Source organism: Zootermopsis nevadensis, unplaced genomic scaffold, assembly GCF_977971745.1.
Source record: "Zootermopsis nevadensis isolate Lab colony 2312 unplaced genomic scaffold, Znev_1.0 Znev_ptg000001l, whole genome shotgun sequence".
Lineage (NCBI taxonomy): Eukaryota > Metazoa > Arthropoda > Insecta > Blattodea > Termopsidae > Zootermopsis > Zootermopsis nevadensis.
In genome coordinates this window covers 20,904,638-20,925,219 of record NW_028259133.1, presented here as the reverse complement: position 1 = coordinate 20,925,219, position 20,582 = coordinate 20,904,638, and the positions used below count along the sequence as shown (strand labels likewise).

General features: G+C 38.5%; 1 protein-coding gene across 5 annotated transcripts in view; it reads left to right on the top strand.

Moving 5' to 3' along the window:
- Positions 1–20,582, top strand: part of LOC110833580 (dopamine receptor 2) — a 122,242-nt gene that overhangs the window by 5,970 nt on the left and 95,690 nt on the right. For 2 of the 5 annotated variants that reach the window (XM_022071851.2, XM_022071841.2), the window contains exon 1: positions 7,491–10,435. The exons of the other annotated variants lie outside the window; for them this stretch is intronic. In XM_022071851.2, the coding sequence (XP_021927543.1) occupies positions 9,063–10,435 (1,373 nt within the window). In that variant the 5' untranslated portion in view covers positions 7,491–9,062. Of the gene's footprint in view, positions 1–7,490; positions 10,436–20,582 lie in introns of those variants that run through there. 5 annotated transcript variants of the gene reach the window in all.

Here is a 20,582-nt window from a genome sequence, read left to right as displayed (position 1 = left end):
AACTGGGCTTTTTTCAACTGAAAAGTGGGGGGAGGGGGTCAGAAAAGAAGACATGAGGTGAGGGGGTAAGGGGATGTGTTTACTTGCTTCTGCAATTAAGAGATGAAAATTAATAAATGAAAATGCGAAATATATTTAATGATAATTTTTATTGGTGGTAATAATAATAATGTATTTAATAATTATTAATGCAGACTTTCTTGACCGATCGTAAACATTACCTTTTAATGTAAAATTCGTGTTCAATTACAAGAAATGTTTTAACACCACGTGCATTATTTTAAGGACGTTCTGGGTCTGTATTTCGTAAATAAAATTACGCGAAGGCCAAGTTTATTTACAAAAGTTACTTTTATATTTTATTAAAGCGTTTGTTTAAATTCATCACATAGGTTTCAAGGATGGTTTTCCACTTATTGGGTCTGATTCAATCGACCGGAAAGAAATCTTTTGAAAACAAATGGAGACGTAAGAATTCCAACACGATAAATGAGTTGTGTTGGATCTGAAATGCGCGCCTTTTCACGATCTTCATGAATGTAATCGGTACTCTGTTTTACATTTCGTTGCTTTTTGTCGTAATATAACTTTAACTATATTTGAAGGTTTCTATTTAAATAAAAATTCACTTAGGAAATTCGTTACTACATTAGAATGGAGTTGGGGTTGGAAGGGGGTGTGGTCGGAACTGGGTGAATTTCGTTTAAAACGGGACGAAAGAGGCGGGGTAAGGAAAAGTAATTTACGTCGGCCCGAACCATTATACTGTTTATAGCCGGAGCACGATAAAACCAAATTGTGTGTCCTGCAGACAAGCTAGACCTTACCCTCATCCACTGACACGATGGAACACAGTCCTTGAGAAACAATCAGCTGATTGACAGATTCTCTCAACTTTTTATGTAATCATCCTCACAAGAATTCACTACTTTACCCCATCCTATGCCAGCTGAATCCACACTCTACATCTTTAAAATATTTTATAATATCCTCCCATCTACGTCTAGGTCTCCCAGCTGATCTCTTTGCTTCAGATTTTTCGACTGATATTTTACTGCAGACCTGTGTTGTTTATGCTGAAAAAGATTTTAACACCATGGAACGGATTCTTTATGTTTAGCTAGTCAAAAAATTCCCCGTATACGAGGTGCGATCGGAAGGTTTACAGACTGCGCGTATAAAAACCCGTACACTTATCTCAGGTATTAAATTCATCCATCACCCTCGAAGTAGTTCCCTTGGGAGTGAACACAACGATCCCAGCGCCGCTGCCAAGCCTGGAAGCATCCCTGGAAATCTTTCTTTGTCAGCCTGTCAAGCACCATCTGCGATTCTGCCTGAATCTCTTCTATCGTCTCAAATCTCCTTCCCTTTAGCTGAATTTTCATCTTTGGGAAGAGGAAGAAGTCACACGGAGCTAAATCCGGCTGGCACACTGATTCACTATGAATGTAGGCCGCACCCCCTAGCGGCAGACGCTCGTACTACATCCGGTTCGCCCTCTATTGACACAGTCTTGAAACTTTCCGATCGCACCTCGTATTATGTAGCCCAGATGTTCATTACCGTGTTCACAACAGCGCGCCACCAATCCCGAGTTAGTTGAATCTGAGTCAGTCCCCCATTTAAGATCGCTTTTATTAATTGGTTTATGCTAGGGTTGTTTAACGAAGCTTTATCAGTTACATGTTTTTGTCACAGTGATGAATTTTAAAAGATGTAAAAGGAAGTGGTCGTAGCAGAGTTTAAGGTATATTTTTTTGGGTATTTGTTTTGGTGGAAGTAAAGAATTCCTCGAAACTACACGGTCAGAATAGCCAACATTTAGACAAAGCTTTAAACCTCCCGAATTCAAAGCAGGAATGCTAACCATTCGACCGATACCTTTGGTAATAAAAAAATAAGTGGCCTTGACTTCCGGTTGATTACCATTCGCTCTTGAAACTTATGTAAATGAGGCGTGATCCGGGGACGTAAAGACTACCTTCAACGCTTTCATGTCATGTGATCAAACTTTCTCTCGGGGATTCCTTCTTGAATAATGACAGGGATATCGTGCAGCAAACACGTCATTATTTCGTGACCAAAGGTCTAATTCCCTAGTGTTACTAAGGTCGAATTTTATGTGTTAGCGACTGTAACGTAACGTAACGTAACGTACTTAATTGCAGTTGAAAATAGAACCTTATTATTTTAACACGTCTTGCGGATTTCACACATAATCTGCTACTCAACCTCCCATGGATCTATGTACCCAGAAATAACTTTCTCATTTGAGGTCTACTTACACGTTTCAGGAAAATTGAAAATGTAGGTCTAGATGGATTTAATTTATTTTCAATAGCAGTACGAAGCAACGAGGTCTTTAACTCTTTAAAACCCAGTGGTAACTATATGTACCATCTGATTTAACAATAATTAAAGCTGTGTGGTTTCGTATGATTCTCACTGTCAACAGCGATCATTTCTTTAAACAGCGTTTAACAAATTGATCTTTGTAATGGGGAGGTGTTGTGTTTTCTTTGCGGTACGCGTTGAATTCTTAAATATTATTTAGACGGGCTTCGGCTTCAAGGGATTAATCTTTCATGTATTGTCCATACATTTAGAAGGTCACTGCTTCAAAACCCACGGCCGGCTATCATCACATCCTTATTATAATAAACCCTGCCTTTCAGAACACTTATCATCACGTAAAGTGTACCAGAAAAAGCATAGAAATGTCATAAATATATAGTAAATAGTATTATTATTATTAATATAATTTTTGTTTTAGTTTATTTAAAAATGTTTCAGTGTATTTATAAAACAGTCCTCTTTTGAAACTATAAACGTCAAAACATTTATTTTATTATTTCTCAGATTTTTGTCGCATGAAAGCAATTCATTTCATTTAATTGGTCGACGCACATTCGAATTTCCATCTAAGCTTGTACATAACAGAATTCCAGATTCTAGATGGTCTAACCAGCAGATATTTGGTACAGTAACTGACAAGATGACGTAACTGTGACAGCAGAACAAATGTCAACCGACTTTCAAGTGGAATCGATCGCGACTAGCTAGAACAGAAGACGATCTATTTAGATAAAGAACTGGTTCTCGTCGGATATAAGTTTTATTCGTCATATGCCAGGTTATAATAGATATTCGACGTGTCTGATTGGCTGTAGTGACGGCTTCGCATGTGATATAACTTCCTGAAGAACGAGAGACAATGTTTTTGTTCTCTTTGACGTCCGCACTAATGTGTGACTGAACTTGAAGTTCTCCCACAAATTCCTCTTTTGTCTGCCGGACCGCTGGCTAGCAGTCAGCGCGCATCCGGAAGGTCCTGCGACCGGCCATCTCAACACAGGTTTTCCTTGGTTTTCCTCTGTCTTCAAGCAAATGCTGAGATGGTTCCCAAGTTCCAAGTTGCCACTGCAAGCTTCTCATGCAGCCCTCCCGACTTAAATTAATAAAAAATTACCACCCCTTAACGCCGTCAAAATTTACTCCCCCTCCCCTCAGTAGGAACTTCTAAATTATGTATTAAACTTCCAAATTAATAGCCTCAGCTTTCGCTAATACAAAATTTTCAAAATTCCGTCTTTTATGCCAATCATCACACTAACGCCTCCACTCTTACTTTATCCTTAACAGAAGGACGAGCGGGCATTGCCTGGGGACCTTCTAGCTATAAAATGCTCTTTCCCCCCCCCCCCAGATATCGAAGTGTCTCTCACTTCTCCCCCACCAATTTCCTCTTTCTCTCTCTCTCTCTCTCTCTCTCTCTCTCTCTCTCACAGGTGGCGCACAGAACTTCACATTGTCGATGTAATTGCATGTGTGCCGGAACGCATTCCAGACATCTTTTGAATAGAAACTCGATTTATTACTAGTTTTAGAATATGCAGCCAATGTTTATTGTAATCTTATCATCATTTACCATAACGCTGTTGTTATTTGTAAGTTAGTTACAATGTATATGGCATATACATCAGTGCAATTTATTGTGTTTTTGCTAAGGTCTTTCTAAGCTTCGTGATGTTTTTTTTCTCAATGTTTCCTTGTCAGTTTCTTTGTCAGATGTTTTCTCGTTCATAATCTGTCAATTCTTTGAGTGACATAAATATTAATGCGCCCCATTATATAATTATTTTATTACGTTGGTAGGCCTTCCAGAAAACTGTTATCAATCTGGTTACGTTTCAAGTTCTGGCCTCTCCGAGATTTTTGAGCCGAAAAGTAACTTTTAAACATGTTTTCTTTCAGAAAATGATGTTATATAAGTGATCTAAGTTGAAGTCTTCTGGGTTGTTGCGCCGTGTAGTCTGGTGGAAGTTTACCGACGTTTCGGAGGTCCTTGCTTCCTCCATTACGAGAACACGGCGTAGCATCGCAGAAGACATCCTCAAATTTTGAAAATGTGGAAGATCTTCTGTTATCAGGACTTAGTGATAATGTAATTTTGAAAATGTGGAAGATCTTCTGTTATCAGGACTTAGTGATAATGTAATTTTGAAAATGTGGAAGATCTTCTGTTATCAGGACTTAGTGATAATGTAATTTTAAAAATGTGGAAGATCTTCTGTTATCAGGACTTAGTGATAATGTAATTTTGAAAATGTGGAAGATCTTCTGTTATCAGGACTTAGTGATAATGTAATTTTGAAAATGTGGAAGATCTTCTGTTATCAGGACTTAGTGATAATGTAATTTTGAAAATGTGGAAGATCTTCTGTTATCAGGACTTAGTGATAATGTAATTTCAGTAAATGATAGACGATTTATTGATTTGATAAGGTCAGTTGAACCGTAAACATTACCGATATTAATTAAGTTAAAAACAGTTCATGCTTATGTAATTGACCATAGATGTTTGAGACTGTGTTTTGAAAATCTGACGCCCTAGTATAGGCTGTTTTTTTTTATCCTGAGCAGTGCTCTGTTGCGGAAGGCTGAGCTAACCCGCTTTATGACGCGATGATTAATAGGCGTGTTGGACTTCACACCCCCAGCCCCCCACCCCACAGCGACCGTCGCAAATCAACCGGTGACTTGGGTTGTGCACTGATCGTGACCCTTCATCCACGAAATTAACTGCACTGGGACAGAGAATTTTTTTTTTTTTTAATTCATTATTTATAATTGTGCGTACTTCATTTTGCTTAATGTTAATTTACTTCATACTACCAGTAACCCCCCCCCTCTCCAAGAGTTTTTAGTAAACTCACCTTTATTAAAAATTTCCTATTTATTATGACGATGTTTTGAATATATAGCTCCTTTGACCGGTGTTCTATTGTGACACCGTGGAGACACACAATGATCTCTCTATGCATTGAACAGTTCTGCGCTGGACATAGATCGTTTTTGATCTGCATATCTGGGTATTGTTCCTTTACACCCAAACCATAGATGAAATAGACAAGGCTTGACGAAAAGATTAAAATTAGACACGTTATTGGAATTACAAATGCGATATTACAAGGCGTAATAATTCACGTGGTGAGAAACTATTTATTGTTTATTTACGTTAAATATTCGTTATAGGCCTATTAATTTTTTAAAACGAAAACCTTATGTAAAACCCATGTCTTATATCATGTATTAATACTGTTTTGTGATAGGTTTCCTTGAAAAAAAGTGACTGTATTTCCAGCTGAGCTTTATATAAAGTTGACCGGTAATGATCAAAGGTATATAGACACTAATTCCGTATTTAATCGAAATTGATCTGTGTTTTCAGAAATGGAACATTTATTGGTACAGGAAGGCACTGCCATTGTTTTCCTCAGAACTCCTAAAAAGCACCTCACCAGTTCTGAGCGATTTTGATATTTTCTGTCATTTTTATCTTTTATTTCAATGTTTCTCTTACATCTCTTTTGTCTTCCTGTTCTCTGTTTTCGCTCCTTAACGTTGCTTTGTACGAACAGTATTCGAATGTCATTTCCAGCTGTCATCTCGTTCCTGCGATCTGCCTAATTCGTGCTCAGTTCTGCTGTCAGCTGTTTCTGTCAGCGGGTTTGATGGCTAAAAGAAGGTTGTATAAAGATCCTCTGGATCGTTGGTTCGTGCTTTGTTGCCTGCATTTTTCACTTTCTACATCCGAATTTTAACGCGTAAAACAAAATATGGCCATTATTATTGTTATAAAAGTTGTATTCCGTTGACGCCTTTAAAACCCGAAACTCAAGAATTCAGTCCGTACCGCGAAGAAAACACAACACTTCGCCATTACAAAAGATCAACTGGTCAACGCTGTTTAAGGAAATAATCGATGTTTATACCGAGAATCATAGTTCGTCTGAATAATATTAAGAACTCAGTCCGTACCGCGAAGAAAACACCTTACTTCGCCATTACAAAGATCGACTGGTTAACGCTGTTTAAGGAAATAATCGATGTTTATACCGAGAATCATAGTTCGTCTGAATAATATTAAGAACTCAGTCCGTACCGCGAAGAAAACACCTCACTTCACCATTACAAAGATCAACTGGTTAACGCTGTTTAAGGAAATAATCGCTATTTGCAACTGAGAATCGTAAAAAAACAATAAATACAAAATGAAGACTTATTAATTGTTGGAGGTGGTACATATAGATACCATTGGGCCTGAAAGGATTAAGCCGGTCTGAGTGGAAACGTCTTTTATGCCAACTGGAAACGGAAATCTCAGAAGAAGTTCCAGTCGTAGGCGCAGATGGATTCAGACACACACGACAGATTTGCAGACAGATCGGAGGTATTGAAGTTATTCAATAAATTGAACAGGAATTTCAGAGGTTTGATTGTGTCCGCGTTTACCAGCTGTATTAATTGATAAGTAAGGAGTGTGTGGGCGGATATACCCATCAAATACCAGCGTTAATTGAGTCTATCCACATGTATGTTGTATTTCGTATGTGAATTGATAGGGTCGTTGATAGATCCAAACGTTTTGAAGAAAACTGTATTCATCGTAAAGGCGGAATGTATTTTCATTTTTGTCTGTATTTAAATAAAGGTGATTGGTTATCATTATACTGACGATAATCTATAACTGACAACGGCTGGGACCGAACCCTGGACCTTTCGAATAATAGGCTAGTGCGTTAACGTCACTAGACCCCCGGGGTTGGCCTAGTATTTGAAAGGGCAAGGGTTCGATCCTGACTGTTGTCGCTGATAATAAATATAAAACAATTCATCTGAAGACGGAAGTAAAACCAACTCCCGAAACGTCGTCTGTATCAAGTGTACCTCAGATAATGGGTAAAATTAGACACGTTGTTCCTACAATGGGATGGACAGGAAACAAAGGATATTTGGTAAATACATGTGTTTTTCACCGGAGTCCTGTTTCCGGCTTTTGTTCGGAGTCGGGGCTATAATTTACTGTTTTGAAACGTAATCAAGATCCTCACGCTGTTTTGTGTCATGCGGGGGTGGTTGGGGGGTGGGGTTACAGCGGCGGCGCGTCGCTACTGAAAGGGGTTCGCTCAGTCAGTAGGCGTCCGGCCTGCCTGCAAGGTTGTTCTGGCACGTTCCGGAGGCTAAGCGACCATCAGCTTTTAGCGTGGCAGCGTAAATCCGCTTGACGTTCGCACATGTAGGAACAAAGTGGTTGTACTTGATCTAGTAAATTACCTTAATTTAAGTATCTATAAACACATTCTATTTACGAATACTTTGCACAGAAAGTTATTAGACCCAAATTACCCCAAAATTAAATATGATGCAAAATTCAGTTGTGTATTTTATTATAGTGAGCGTAACTTTGATTTTCGTGATGTGATTTTTACTTCTTTTACACGGCTTGCTACAAAAACTGTGACTTTATTTTTCGGTATGTGCCAACGTTATTTTTTTAAAGAACAATAAAAATTTCTACGGACTATAATGAGTGTGAAATTGACATAAACTTATTTAGTATCTTCTAGTTCTTGGAATTTTAAATCCAGGAATGAAACATCTTCAAAAAAAAAACTCGTTCCATTTATTTTGATATGATTAAACTTTCTCTGATATAAGACGTATATAAGATAAAACCACGATATCTTCAGTTATTTGCAGTTCGATGCGAAACGTGAGTCCCGTATGGTGGATGAGCTTGCGTGCTGTCAGAATAACTTAGCCTTGACTTAGTGAAGTCTTCTTGGTGCCAAACCATTAAAGGCGTTGCGTGTTTCAAAGTATCTTTGTCATACAAATTGGTACGAATGGTTGTATTCCTTTACAATACACACACACACACACATATTAACCTTCAGTCCACGTACCACGGGCGCAGACTACAAGATCAACACCATCTCATTCAAGACGCGACATATCAAGTCTTAACTACGTTTCAGCTACTTCAGGTCACTGATACCACTTGTTTTTTCTCCGAAGTCACTTCCTCTGATATTCGGAACACTTATTAATATACTGACACTGTTTCGAAGGGTGTGTGTGTGTGTGTGTATCCGTTAGTGTTGCTCTGGTTATGTCCGAGTCGGTCCAGTTGAAGTGCGGAGTGGTGGAAAAATTCATTTCTTCATTAACGACCCCCAATTCACGCGCGATGTTCGGGTAGTGAACGTTCAGCCGCTGGAGGGAACAGTGGTTGTTACTGTGGAATTTCGAAAAGTGAACTGAGATGTGAACAGCTGTGTTGGTGGAAACCTTTAATGCCATTTGTAACATTTTGTGTACATAGAAATGCGTAATGTTTGTCTGAATCGTTATCTAATCTCACAGAAGAATGTAGGAAGTGGCCCAGTTTAGGACGGAGCACGTCTATGATTTTATTAAAGAGGAGATGAACTTAAGAAGATGAAATTACGACATGGAATCAGTATAACGATGGACATTTTTAGGATGGAATATTTTTTGTGTCATTGGTATATAGAAGTTGTATTAATACACTAAAATGGATTTATCAATAGATAATTCAACTTAAGAGACTTTTATGCTGTGTTACTTAGCATTAAGTATTAATTATGACCAAGAATATACAAATTTATGGAGCAGTGAATTAAACATACCTCAGGTCAAAATGACCTTGGAATTGGACTAATACAGTGTAATGTACGGATACTAATTCTAATATGAATGGGAGTTTGACAGACGCCTGGTGGGACGATGAACAAACGCCAGGAGATGGCTCTATCGATTGGGGTAATGCCGTCGGCAACCATCAGAACTGGACGACATCGGAAGAAACTTTCACCGATGTTGTCGCTGTCGGAAACGTTGTCATCGACACCAACTACACACTTGACTTCAACGCGTCAGACGAGAGCGATGTCGCGTGGCAGCTACTTCAAAAACGCGCTCCCTTGGCAGTCTTGCTCCTGCTATTCTCGGTTGCTACAGTTTTCGGTAACATGCTCGTAATTCTCGCCGTCATCAGAGAGAGATACCTGCATACTGCCACCAACTACTTCATCACGTCACTGGCAGTCGCCGATTGCTTGGTTGGTCTTGTCGTAATGCCATTCAGTGCGGTGTATGAGGTCCTAGAAAACAGATGGTTCTTTGGTATGGACTGGTGTGACGTATGGAGGTCACTGGATGTCTTGTTCAGTACAGCTTCTATTCTTAATCTTTGTGTGATTTCTCTTGACCGCTATTGGGCAATTACTGATCCATTTACTTACCCTTCCAAGATGAGTGTGAAGAGGACGGCTGTACTCATTGCCGCCGTCTGGGTCTGTTCTGGTGCGATCTCGTTCCCCGCTATCGTCTGGTGGCGCGCAGTACGCACCGAGGCTGTACCCGAATTCAAATGCCCCTTCACGGATCATCTCGGGTACCTGGTGTTTTCGTCAACTATCTCATTTTATCTTCCATTGTTTGTGATGGTGTTTACGTATTATAGGATCTATCGAGCTGCAGTTATCCAGACTAGATCCTTGAAACTAGGCACAAAGCAAGTCATGATGGCGTCTGGAGAACATGAGCTAACTCTCAGGATTCACAGAGGCGGAAACAATGCGGGATCATCGAACAGCGGTAGCAATGTCATGGATGACAGACATATGTACAGTACCGGAAGTAGTGGGACACCTGATGAAATCTCAGGTGAAATTATAGACGCTACCGAAACTCTGTCACCACCCCATCATCACCGTCACCATTATCACCACCATCATCACCAGAATAACGGATTAACAAGACATTCGTCAAATAGAATCATATCTGGGAACACGAACAGTAAAAACATGTCCAAGAACTTCTCTTTGAGTAGGAAACTTGCGAAATTTGCAAAGGAGAAGAAAGCAGCTAAGACTCTGGGGATCGTGATGGGTGTGTTCATTGTTTGTTGGTTACCGTTCTTCGTGGTGAATCTGCTGTCTGGCTTCTGTCTGCGCTGTATCTGGAATGAGGAGCTGGTATCTGCAGTAGTGACGTGGTTGGGATGGATCAATTCCAGTATGAACCCGGTCATCTATGCCTGCTGGAGCCGCGATTTCAGAAGGTCAGTCACGTTAATCGCTTGTTTCAACATCCTGTAACCCAGTGTCGTAGAATTTATACGAAGGTAAACTATTTTATTTATTTAATCTTCGTTCGATGTTCCTACAAGTTACCTGAAAAGTCGCTAATGGTAGAGGGTTTTTATATTTAATTTTAAATAACAGACGTAAGTGTTCGTACCTTACCTCGTATTGTCAGGGTGATTAAGTCGAGAAGAATGAGATGGGCTGGGCATGTAGCGCGCATGGATGGGACAAGAGGTGTGCACCGGGTATTTTTGAAAAACCTGAGGGGAAGAGACCTCTGGGGAGACCTAGACGTAGATGGGAGGATAATGTCAGGCGGGATCTATGGGAGATAGGAGTTGAAGGAGACTGGATTTTGTTGGCCCAGGACAGAGCTTTGGTTAATTCGGTGATGAACCTTCGGGTTCCGTAGGCCATCTAGTTGGTTGGGTCCACTATTTGGGAAGCCTGAGGGGAAGAGACCGCTGAGAAGACCTAGACGTAGATGGGAGGATAATGTCAGGCGGGATCTATGGGAGATAGGAGTTGAAGGAGACTGGATTTTGTTGGCTCAGGACAGAGCTTTGGTTAATTCGGTGATGAACCTTCGGGCTCGGTAAGCCATCGAGTTAGTTAGTTAGTGTTCGTAAATGTTTGGTCTCCAGAACTGGTAAACGGGTTTCAATAACGTGAAGTTATTCTGTTTCAGCCTGATTGAATAGAAGTTCTATTATGGGCGGGCCCAAGGAAAATATGTCAGTAATGAATGATGTTTTCACGTATGGCTGTGTCTTGATGGGTGGGATAAAGCAAAGTGTTTATAATGTAGTCAGTAAGATTTATGGCTGACATGAAGGTGTAAACATCTTGAAGGAGCTAATGAAGGTATTGATGAATCAGATGTTGTCTCATAAGACAGACTAGAGTAGGCCGCAGCATCTGCTTGTCCACTACGGTTTCAGATGAATTTACAGAAGTATGCGTTAGAAACTTATGGGACGAAGTTGGAATAAAGTTAGCTTCGATGTCTCTCTCTCCAGTCACACTGATTACATTTTAATTTTTGATATTGGAGATAAATTCTAATTGATTAAAATCATTAATTTCTGTGGATATCCTGAATGTAGATACCTGTCAGGACGAAACATGTTTTGGACAGAAGTTGTACAGAAAATTAAACATGGTTTATTACCAGTAATTAATATGTCTTGCGGTATTCGAGATAATTAAAAATTAAATTTTGTATCGTGCCATTTCATAACACGAGAATCGTTGGACTTATTTTCATCTCCAGTGGTTTTTAAATTGTTTGAATTTCGTTCCGATATTAAAATCAGCCAATAACGTCTATGTAATCCTGTTTATCAAGTTAAACGGACTGAAACAGAGACATTCAAAGCGAGTTTCCGGATTTTTGTTCTGTTCAGACAATGGACACGATGGCTACAGTAAACCGAAACCACACTGAAGTATAACTATAAAATGTACAAAATTTGCATTAATTTCCGTACCTCGTCTTTCTGTTGGTATATAAATAATACGAACCAGGAACTGCTCTAAGTAAATAGTGTGATGTAGTGTAGGAACGACCTCATTATTTAATACAATAGATTGTCCCAGTAGCTAGGATACACTTAACAATTGTCCGGGCTGCTTTGCTGATGCAAGTCCGGTTAACGTGGCCCAGCTTAGTATACACACAGCTTAGGATTCTGAAAGTGTGTTTACCCGGAAATGTATCCGATACATTGATCATGCTCTTTACAGTGTTTGATTGTTTCCGTATAAAAAAAAAAACGAAATTTTGGCGAAATATCACTCGCGTGGATTGTACAGACATGTAGCCAAGTGTTTTATAGTTAATTTCGTAAATATTTTTGTTGCAATCAATTTACCAATAATTCGACAACAGACTGGATTATTTCATAGCAAGTAAGGCAATGCCTCAATAGGAATTCAAAACTCTAATTTCCGAAAATTAGAGCACTTTCGAAAAGATTTATGTTATTTAGGGATCAGTCATTAGCCGCTATCTTCGTAAGTTCCAAACGCATATTCAAGAAATGCAATAATCACAGTATGAACGAAATCGGTCCATATTTAATTAACTTCTTATATGTTCCTTGCATCGTTTGTATTTGAAGACTTGGGAGCAACATTGGCCTAACAAACAAAGCTGAAATATGTAAATAATTAAAAAATGTAATTTCACTACCGCCTTCTTTTGGTATCGAACCGGGTTAAGCCACGTGGTTTGTTATCTTTAAATTTGTGTCGTTCAGGATCTTACAAATTGAAATTAGAGCAGCCATGTTTAAATTTATCTCAGTTTTGTCACTTTTGTGCCAAGGGCTTCCTTTTTGATTAAGAGCTTATTATAGTCCATCTAATGACATTAAATCGATTTTCCTTTCTCAAAATTTTCTATTGCTACATCTACTGGAAATTTCGCATTGTACAATCAATTCTTGTAATAAACTATCCAATTCCTTTCTTAAATTCCTTGAAGCCGAAGCGTGTCGAAGTAATATTTAAAATTTCAGTCCGTACCGCAAAGAAAACACAACACTTTACCATTACAAAGATCAACTGCTTAACGCTGTTTAAGGAAATAATCGCTGTTTATACCGAGAATCATAGTTCGTCTGAATAATATTAAGAACTCAGTCCGTACCGCGAAGAAAACACAACACTTTACCATTACAAAGATCAACTTGTTAACGCTGTTCATGAAAATAATCGCTGTTTACAGCCATAGTTGCACGTAACATTGAAACTAAAATGAAGAATTACTGATTATTGTAGTTTCGAAACGTCGATATTATTAACTTAATCTATAATCCCTCTTTTCCATTAAAATAATTCATAATCTTTTGCGATATTTAAACCAGTGTATCAACGTACTGGGCCAATTTACCGTTACATATATCGATATATATCGAGAAGCTGCAATCGAAGTAATTAAGCTAAGAAGCGAAATTAAATTATCTTACCCCAGTACAAGCGGAAGTTGACGGCTTGGTATTCCAATCACGATAAACCGCGTTCTGATGTAAATCCTGTGTTATATGGAAAAAAGTATGGCTTCTATTTTTACATCAAATCCTCAATTAGTGAGGCTGGCAGAAACCATAAATGAATGATCAGTTCATGTGCGTCACTTACTAATACGCGTTGCTTTAATTTGTTCATACATAATCGCATTCGCCTGGTTTCCGTGTTTGTAGCTGTTAATTTAGAACAAATGTTTCATGAAAATTTTGTAAACATGTTTGCGATCGTCGTACTAAACCACTCGTTTTTCCTTTCAGTGGTTCACTATCGGTGGAAATCTGTGATTTTTTCTAAGGTTTATTACAATCTGAAATTTCAGTTCTACACATTAAATGTCAGCAAAGTTGCTTTGACATCACATCGGATGGCCAAAGTGAAAATTCATAGGGACTTGTAGTGGCAGGAAGTTGATACCGAGTTTCATGAAAATTCATCAGTTGGTTAAATATTTACTAAGTGGGATGAACACGCATGTGTGATAAAATAAACCTGTCTGTTTTATTAATCATGTAATATTTGGAAAGTTGTGAACATTGAAATTAATGTAACGTAGTCTTGGTTACAATATACGTATTGATTTAGCTGTTAAAGAAAGTATTTTAATACAATTTTTTTTTGCAATGGGAAGTCATGATCACGTTTATGCTAATTTTTATTATCTCAGTTCAGAAATACTGAGGCAAAGTGGTCTGTTTCGCTAGTAATTGGACAAAAAATTAGCTGATGAAAGTAATTTTCATGTATTTTACATTAATATCAGCATTATTACGTGTCCCATTTACGCAAATCCGTAATCGATCCTGTACTATAATTAACCTACAATCTGTGACATACGTAATGACGTGAAAGACTGCACATTGGGACGCTCCCATTGTAAGGACGCTGTCCCGTAATGAAGCCAACGGACCGCATACTTATCACGGGATTCCATTAAAACTGAAGTTCGCCCGAAGCTGTGTCATTGTTTCGCCAATTTTCATTAAGCCGTATTAATCACACGAGGAATCGTGACTTCGAGTCACTTCCTATACCAAGGCATTTTAGACACGCGGGGTATTGCCCTAATCTACCCGAAACCCCTTATAATTCACAGCAGACGAATGGACGAACCGGGAGATTTGACTCACTTTTGTGACTGCGTAGGGATTGGACGACCGGCAAAGACAGGGATGTTTGTTTTCATAGAACTTCGATCTAATCTGAGTTAACACTCACTAACTGTATTTTCTTCATGGAGTGTATTTATGGGTTTTATATGCTTCTCGGAATAAATAGCGATTATTTCCTTAAACAGCGTTAACCAGTTGATCTTTTGTAATGGTGAAGTGTAGTGTTTTCTTCGCGGTACGGTCTGAATTCTTAAATATTTCGACGAACTTCGGCTTTAAAGGGATAACAAGTTAATCTTTGTAATGGTGAAGTGTGGTGTTTTCTTCGCGGTACGGAATGAATTCTTAAATATTATTTAGACGAGCTTAGGCTTTAAAGGGTTGACGAAAGATAGCTTTTGAGAACTACGTGTTACGACCAGTAGAAATTTCTTCTATTTTGTTTAAGGTTACAGCTTTTATTGTAGTTTCTGTTGAAACAGATGAACGTGTTCTTGAAGGCTTCAGGACACTCCATCCCTGGTACTAAAAAAGTCCCTTTGCTTGATTAAAGTGTGTTACGTCACGCTCTAAATGAATAAAGTTACAAACCACTTCTAGAAGCATTCCTTGAATGCTGATTCTCATCAACACCTTAACATTTTAAACGAATTAATGTTCTTGTAGATACGTCAAAGTTATAGCTGAATGAAATAACAGCTAACTAATACGTAGTCTGATTTGAAATTCTCACGCCGGTGAGCGCTGTGATAAATTCCTACCAGACTACACGGCTATATAACCTAGCAGACAGACATTTTCTTACTGCAGAATACTTTTTGAGAAGCTAATATTCGCTCAGGTAGTCAGTAAATTCCCCGCAAGATTCATTACCGTGTTTACAAGAACCCGCCAGCGGTCCACATCGTAAGTCGAATGCAGTCCGCAACCTTCAACATTTCTACAAAATCCATGCCATTGTTATAGAGTTATAATCCAAGAAGTATGGATATAAAATTAGACTTAAATCCATTGTTGGCGTTCAGATATAATTGTAACACACTCCAAAGTAGTCAGAGTGATTTCGGCTGAAGGAATTCGAAGTCTTTGTTGTGTTCCTAGAGACATTGCCGTCGTAAGCAAGGATTAATAGCGAACGTGACTCAATCTTTCAGATTAAAGTTCACGTCACAGCGGCGTATTGAATCACGCAAACACCACGCTGTTAACCGCAGTCATTGTGCCAGACAAATGACTGTGTCCTACGCATTCCGGAAACGGAACTGGACCTTTTAACACGGGCGATAAATCAGTACTCATGACGAGTGGAAATAGGCCAATTCCCCTCTGCCAGTGTTTTATTTTTTTTTATGTTATGTCGTTCTTTATAAATACTTCATATGGCTTGATAGCAATTTCTACCACTCCACACTTCGCGTTGTGTCTCGTTATGGTTATTAACCAGTTGTTCGCGACCGCCCAAGGGCTCGCGAAGGTTTCATTCTCGCTTAGCATGTGCTCCAAAATGATAGCTGAGATGACTTGCGCATGGCTTATTTTGGATTTTAGCCAAAGGGCTGGATGGTAGTGGGAAGAAATTTTTCTGTCATATAAAGGATAGCCAGAGTAAAAAAGCTGAGAAGCACTGTATTATGGAATTCATCTGGTTCTCAGAAAAAATGAAACTATATTTGTTCATGATCTAGCACTTATTACCGTGATGATAGAGGCAGCAAGGACCTCTGAAATGTCGATAAACTTCTCTCAGACCACAGGATGCTACAACCCAGAAGACAGCCAACTTGTTAGTCACTTGTTCGGGCGTGAAGCTTCACTGTTATTTCGGGTGCACCAATTTTTCTTCTTTTATGCAAATTGTAAAATCCATATTTTACGACTTAATTCCGTTCAACATCTCTAGAGGGTACTCGCAGCTCACAGTATCCATCTGGGTCGAATTGCAGTAGTTTGTTCCCGCATAGAACTACCCACTACCGTCATTTTATAGCAATATGATACGCGGATACTTGTTAGCGACCAGCAACGCAATATCTACAAAAGTGCATCTTTAAATTATGAACACAATTTTCCCACATTCCTTCAAACTCATCCATCATAAATATATTTACATTTCAGTCAGAAGTTTTGAAACAGAGCTAAATTCTCTGTCTAACAGTTTTTTTTTTTATTTAAAAAATTCTCAATTTTCCCCCTCGCATTGACTTGCTATTACAATGTTAAATCGTATTAACCAGACTTAGTCCTGTTGATTTATCTTTGTGTTATCTGTATTTTAATTATTTCCTTCATATAACCCTGCCTTGTCTTCACGAGAACTTTATTTAACTCTCTAACTTGTATTTTGTTGATAACTTCTTTTTATATCCGTTCTTTGAGTTCCTTCAACCCTCTTAATTTTCTCTTCGTCCCTTGGTCTTCTGTTTTCAAAGTAATTAAATGTGTAGAAGTCTGTACTCTGTTAAACTGCCTTACTATTCTCTTCATTACGAGTACCATAAGCCAGCTTAAGTTAACAGACGTTTTCCATTAGTTGCGCGGGAGATACAGAAAAATAATTAAAAAAATATTAAGATTTTAGAGGTTTAACAGAATAGTTCATTAAACTATTAAATTGAGAGACTATTACATTGTCGAAAGCTGAAAATATAAGTGAAGTGTTTCGATTCTACGTTTTGATTGTTAACGCGCGTCGGTTTCTAGGTCATTTCTGACAGACAGGCAGACATGTTTGTTGAAATACATCTCCTCGTGCAAACACAGAAGTTGATCTCAAAAGACTAATTTCCCCTGTAGATGACGTCATGAAGGCGTCAGCCATTTGCAATAATATTAGCTTCAGAACGAAGAGTCACGTGGTTGTTACGTAATTACCTTCAGACAGTGCCGTGTGAAAAAAAAGGTTATAGCTCCCAGTCTGTCATGTATTTTTAAATCAGTAAGCGAATAAATCGTTAACAAACGTCATTCAAATTTGCTTGGGATTACCCGCGTAAAATATTAAGTAGTATACGAGATCCAACTATGATTCCAGCCTGATGACCGTATTTGCTAATCCACAGGGGATACAAACAATTAAATGGTTTGATTTGCCTATATTTACAGCAGAATACAAGTCTAGCACTCCAAATTATAAAGGAATTCTCGTCTCCCGAAAGGAGAAGAGGTAATATATGTAGTTATGTATTTTATTCATGTAGAAAATGAGAATTAGCCTAATTTATGACGTTATCACATTTTTGTTACATAACGATATGTTTATATATCCTATGAGACTGTTGTCTGCATATTTTGTAACGTCGGAAGTATTAGAAAACTTTTAATATATAATTTTTATGTGATATAAATTAATTCTAAACAATTTTGCATTTAAAATGTGCCGTCCATAAATACGAATTAAACAAGAGAATAAAATCATATGACAAGATTGGAAAGATGTACTCTTTGGAGTACGTTACACTTCCAGAGGCGTTACGACATGGCAAACCCTGTCGGACTAGAGTGTGTACCTGCTCATATTATCCCAAGTGTAGCTCTCAATAATAAAATTAAAAAGTATAAGATTACGCATCTACAAACATTAAAAAAAAAACCTTTTTATTGGACCCTTGTATTTATTATCGTGTTACAATTAATTCACTCCACAAACAGCAACCATATTCTTGTAATATAAATTTTAATATTATCCTCCCATCTACGCCTAAATGGTCTGTTCACTTCAAGTTTTCTGTACAAAATATTGTTTGAATTTTTCATAAATATCATACTTTCAATATTTCTGTCCTTTCTCGGACTGGGACCTGTTCATATACGTTCTTGGCAGATGATCCAGAAGTGGTTTGCCATTGCCTTCTTCTGTATGTGAATGGAGTAATTGTTGGGATGCCACGGAGGAAAACTCCGTGTTGCCTAGACCACGGCCTTGCCCAACACAAGTTATAAATTCGGGCACCGCCGGGAATCGAACCTGAGACCCCAGGATCACAAGGCCAGCGTCCCAACCGCTAGACCACCTCATCTTATTATTATTTAGTGTTCTGTCTGACGACAGGTCCATATGAACAGGATCCTTCCATCCTTTTCTCGGACTGGGACCTGTTCATATACGTTCTTGGCAGATGATCCAGAAGTGGTTTGCCATAGCCTTCTTCTGTATGTGAATGGAGTAATTGTTGGGATGCCACGGAGGAAAACTCCGTGTTGCCTAGACCACGGCCTTGCCCAACACAAGTTATAAATTCGGGCACCGCCGGGAATCGAACCTGAGACCCCAGGATCACAAGGCCAGCGTCCCAACCGCTAGACCACCTCATCTTATTATTATTTAGTGTTCTGTCTGACGACAGGTCCATATGAACAGGATCCTTCCATCCTTTTCTCGGACTGGGACCTGTTCATATACGTTCTTGGCAGATGATCCAGAAGTGGTTTGCCATTGCCTTCTTCTGTGTGTGAATGGAGTAATTGTTGGGATGCCACGGAGGAAAACTCTGTGTTGCCTAGACCACGGCCTTGCCCAACACAAGTTATAAATTCGGGCACCGCCGGGAATCGAACCCGAGACCCCAGGATTACAAGAAAGAAACCCGCAAAGAAAACACTACACTTCACCATTACGATAAGATCAACTGGTTAACGCTGTTTAAGGAAATGATCGTTGTTGACATTGATAATCATACGAAACACTATAAATACAAAATGAAGAGTTATTGATTGTTGAAGTAGGTAGTACATATAGTTAATGCTGGGCTCTTCGGAGTTAAGAGCTGCTGTTCTGTGGATCGTGCTGTTTGAAACATGACATGGTGCTTTGGATGGCTTTCAAGACATCTACCATTTCACTACAACAACCATATGTAAATTTACAGTAAGCTGACATAACGTCTTGCTGTTTGAATTATGAATCGTATATATAATCCTAATCAAGTGTCACATCCAGACAACCATTAAATCCACCCGCGTAGCACAATTACTTGAGATACAAACGTAAATTGTTTTAAAACTTTTAACATATTCTACAACGTGAGGAAACAATTATTCCCTTCTAGATGGCAGTCTTTTGAAGACCAAATGGCAGCACAGTATAGTTTAGTAGATGTTTACGTTAAAGAGGAACGTACTGCCTTCATAATTATTGTTTCATCACATATTTAACATTTTAAAACCCAATGGTAATTGTATTTACCACCAAATGTAATAATAAATAAACACGATAGAAAACCATAACTTAACCCAGTGAAAAGCAACCTCACTTAGATTACCATAACTTAAGCCATACAATACGACGCTGGAAATCCGACGCTTAACGTCGTGACGCCTAAATTACGACGGCGACGTAAGATTATAGAATAATCGTGTTTACACTTTTGTTTTTTAAAACATTTGTATATTTAAGTTTTGCGTTGTTAATGTTTTTACCGTGTACTACAGAACGCGCTGTCTGAAGACTATTTGGTGAGAGGTTTTGCTGCATCAATTCTATGACATTCCATATAACATTTCGCTGTTTTGTTACGTCAGCAAATTTTAAAGCTTTTGAGATGACAATCCATGTACGAGGCCAAAGTATCAGCTTTTGAAGTGCAGTTCCACGTGGCCTTTGTTTTTGTCAATAAACAAGAGAAGTGACAACGCTTTCCGCCGACTGAAGCATTTCCGCTAACGCAGAGAAACGTGAGGGTTGGTTCATGTTGACGTCGGAACGTTTAGCTATAATTCCGCTGTGGATACAGGATATTTCTACAGGGAAAAGTTAATTAGAACTATTTGTACTGCGAAAAGCTTTAAGATACGTAACCAATAACTAATAGTCATGGTATAGTCTACAGTTAGGCCTAAGAATTCAGATTGGTACGAAACTCAGGCTACATTCAATGTCAATCTAAAATGCTGCCATTTTAAACACAACATAAAATAATATTTACGTGATTGTAAAGTTATTTTTGACGACAAACTTGAAAAATTATTAAATTACTAGAAAATT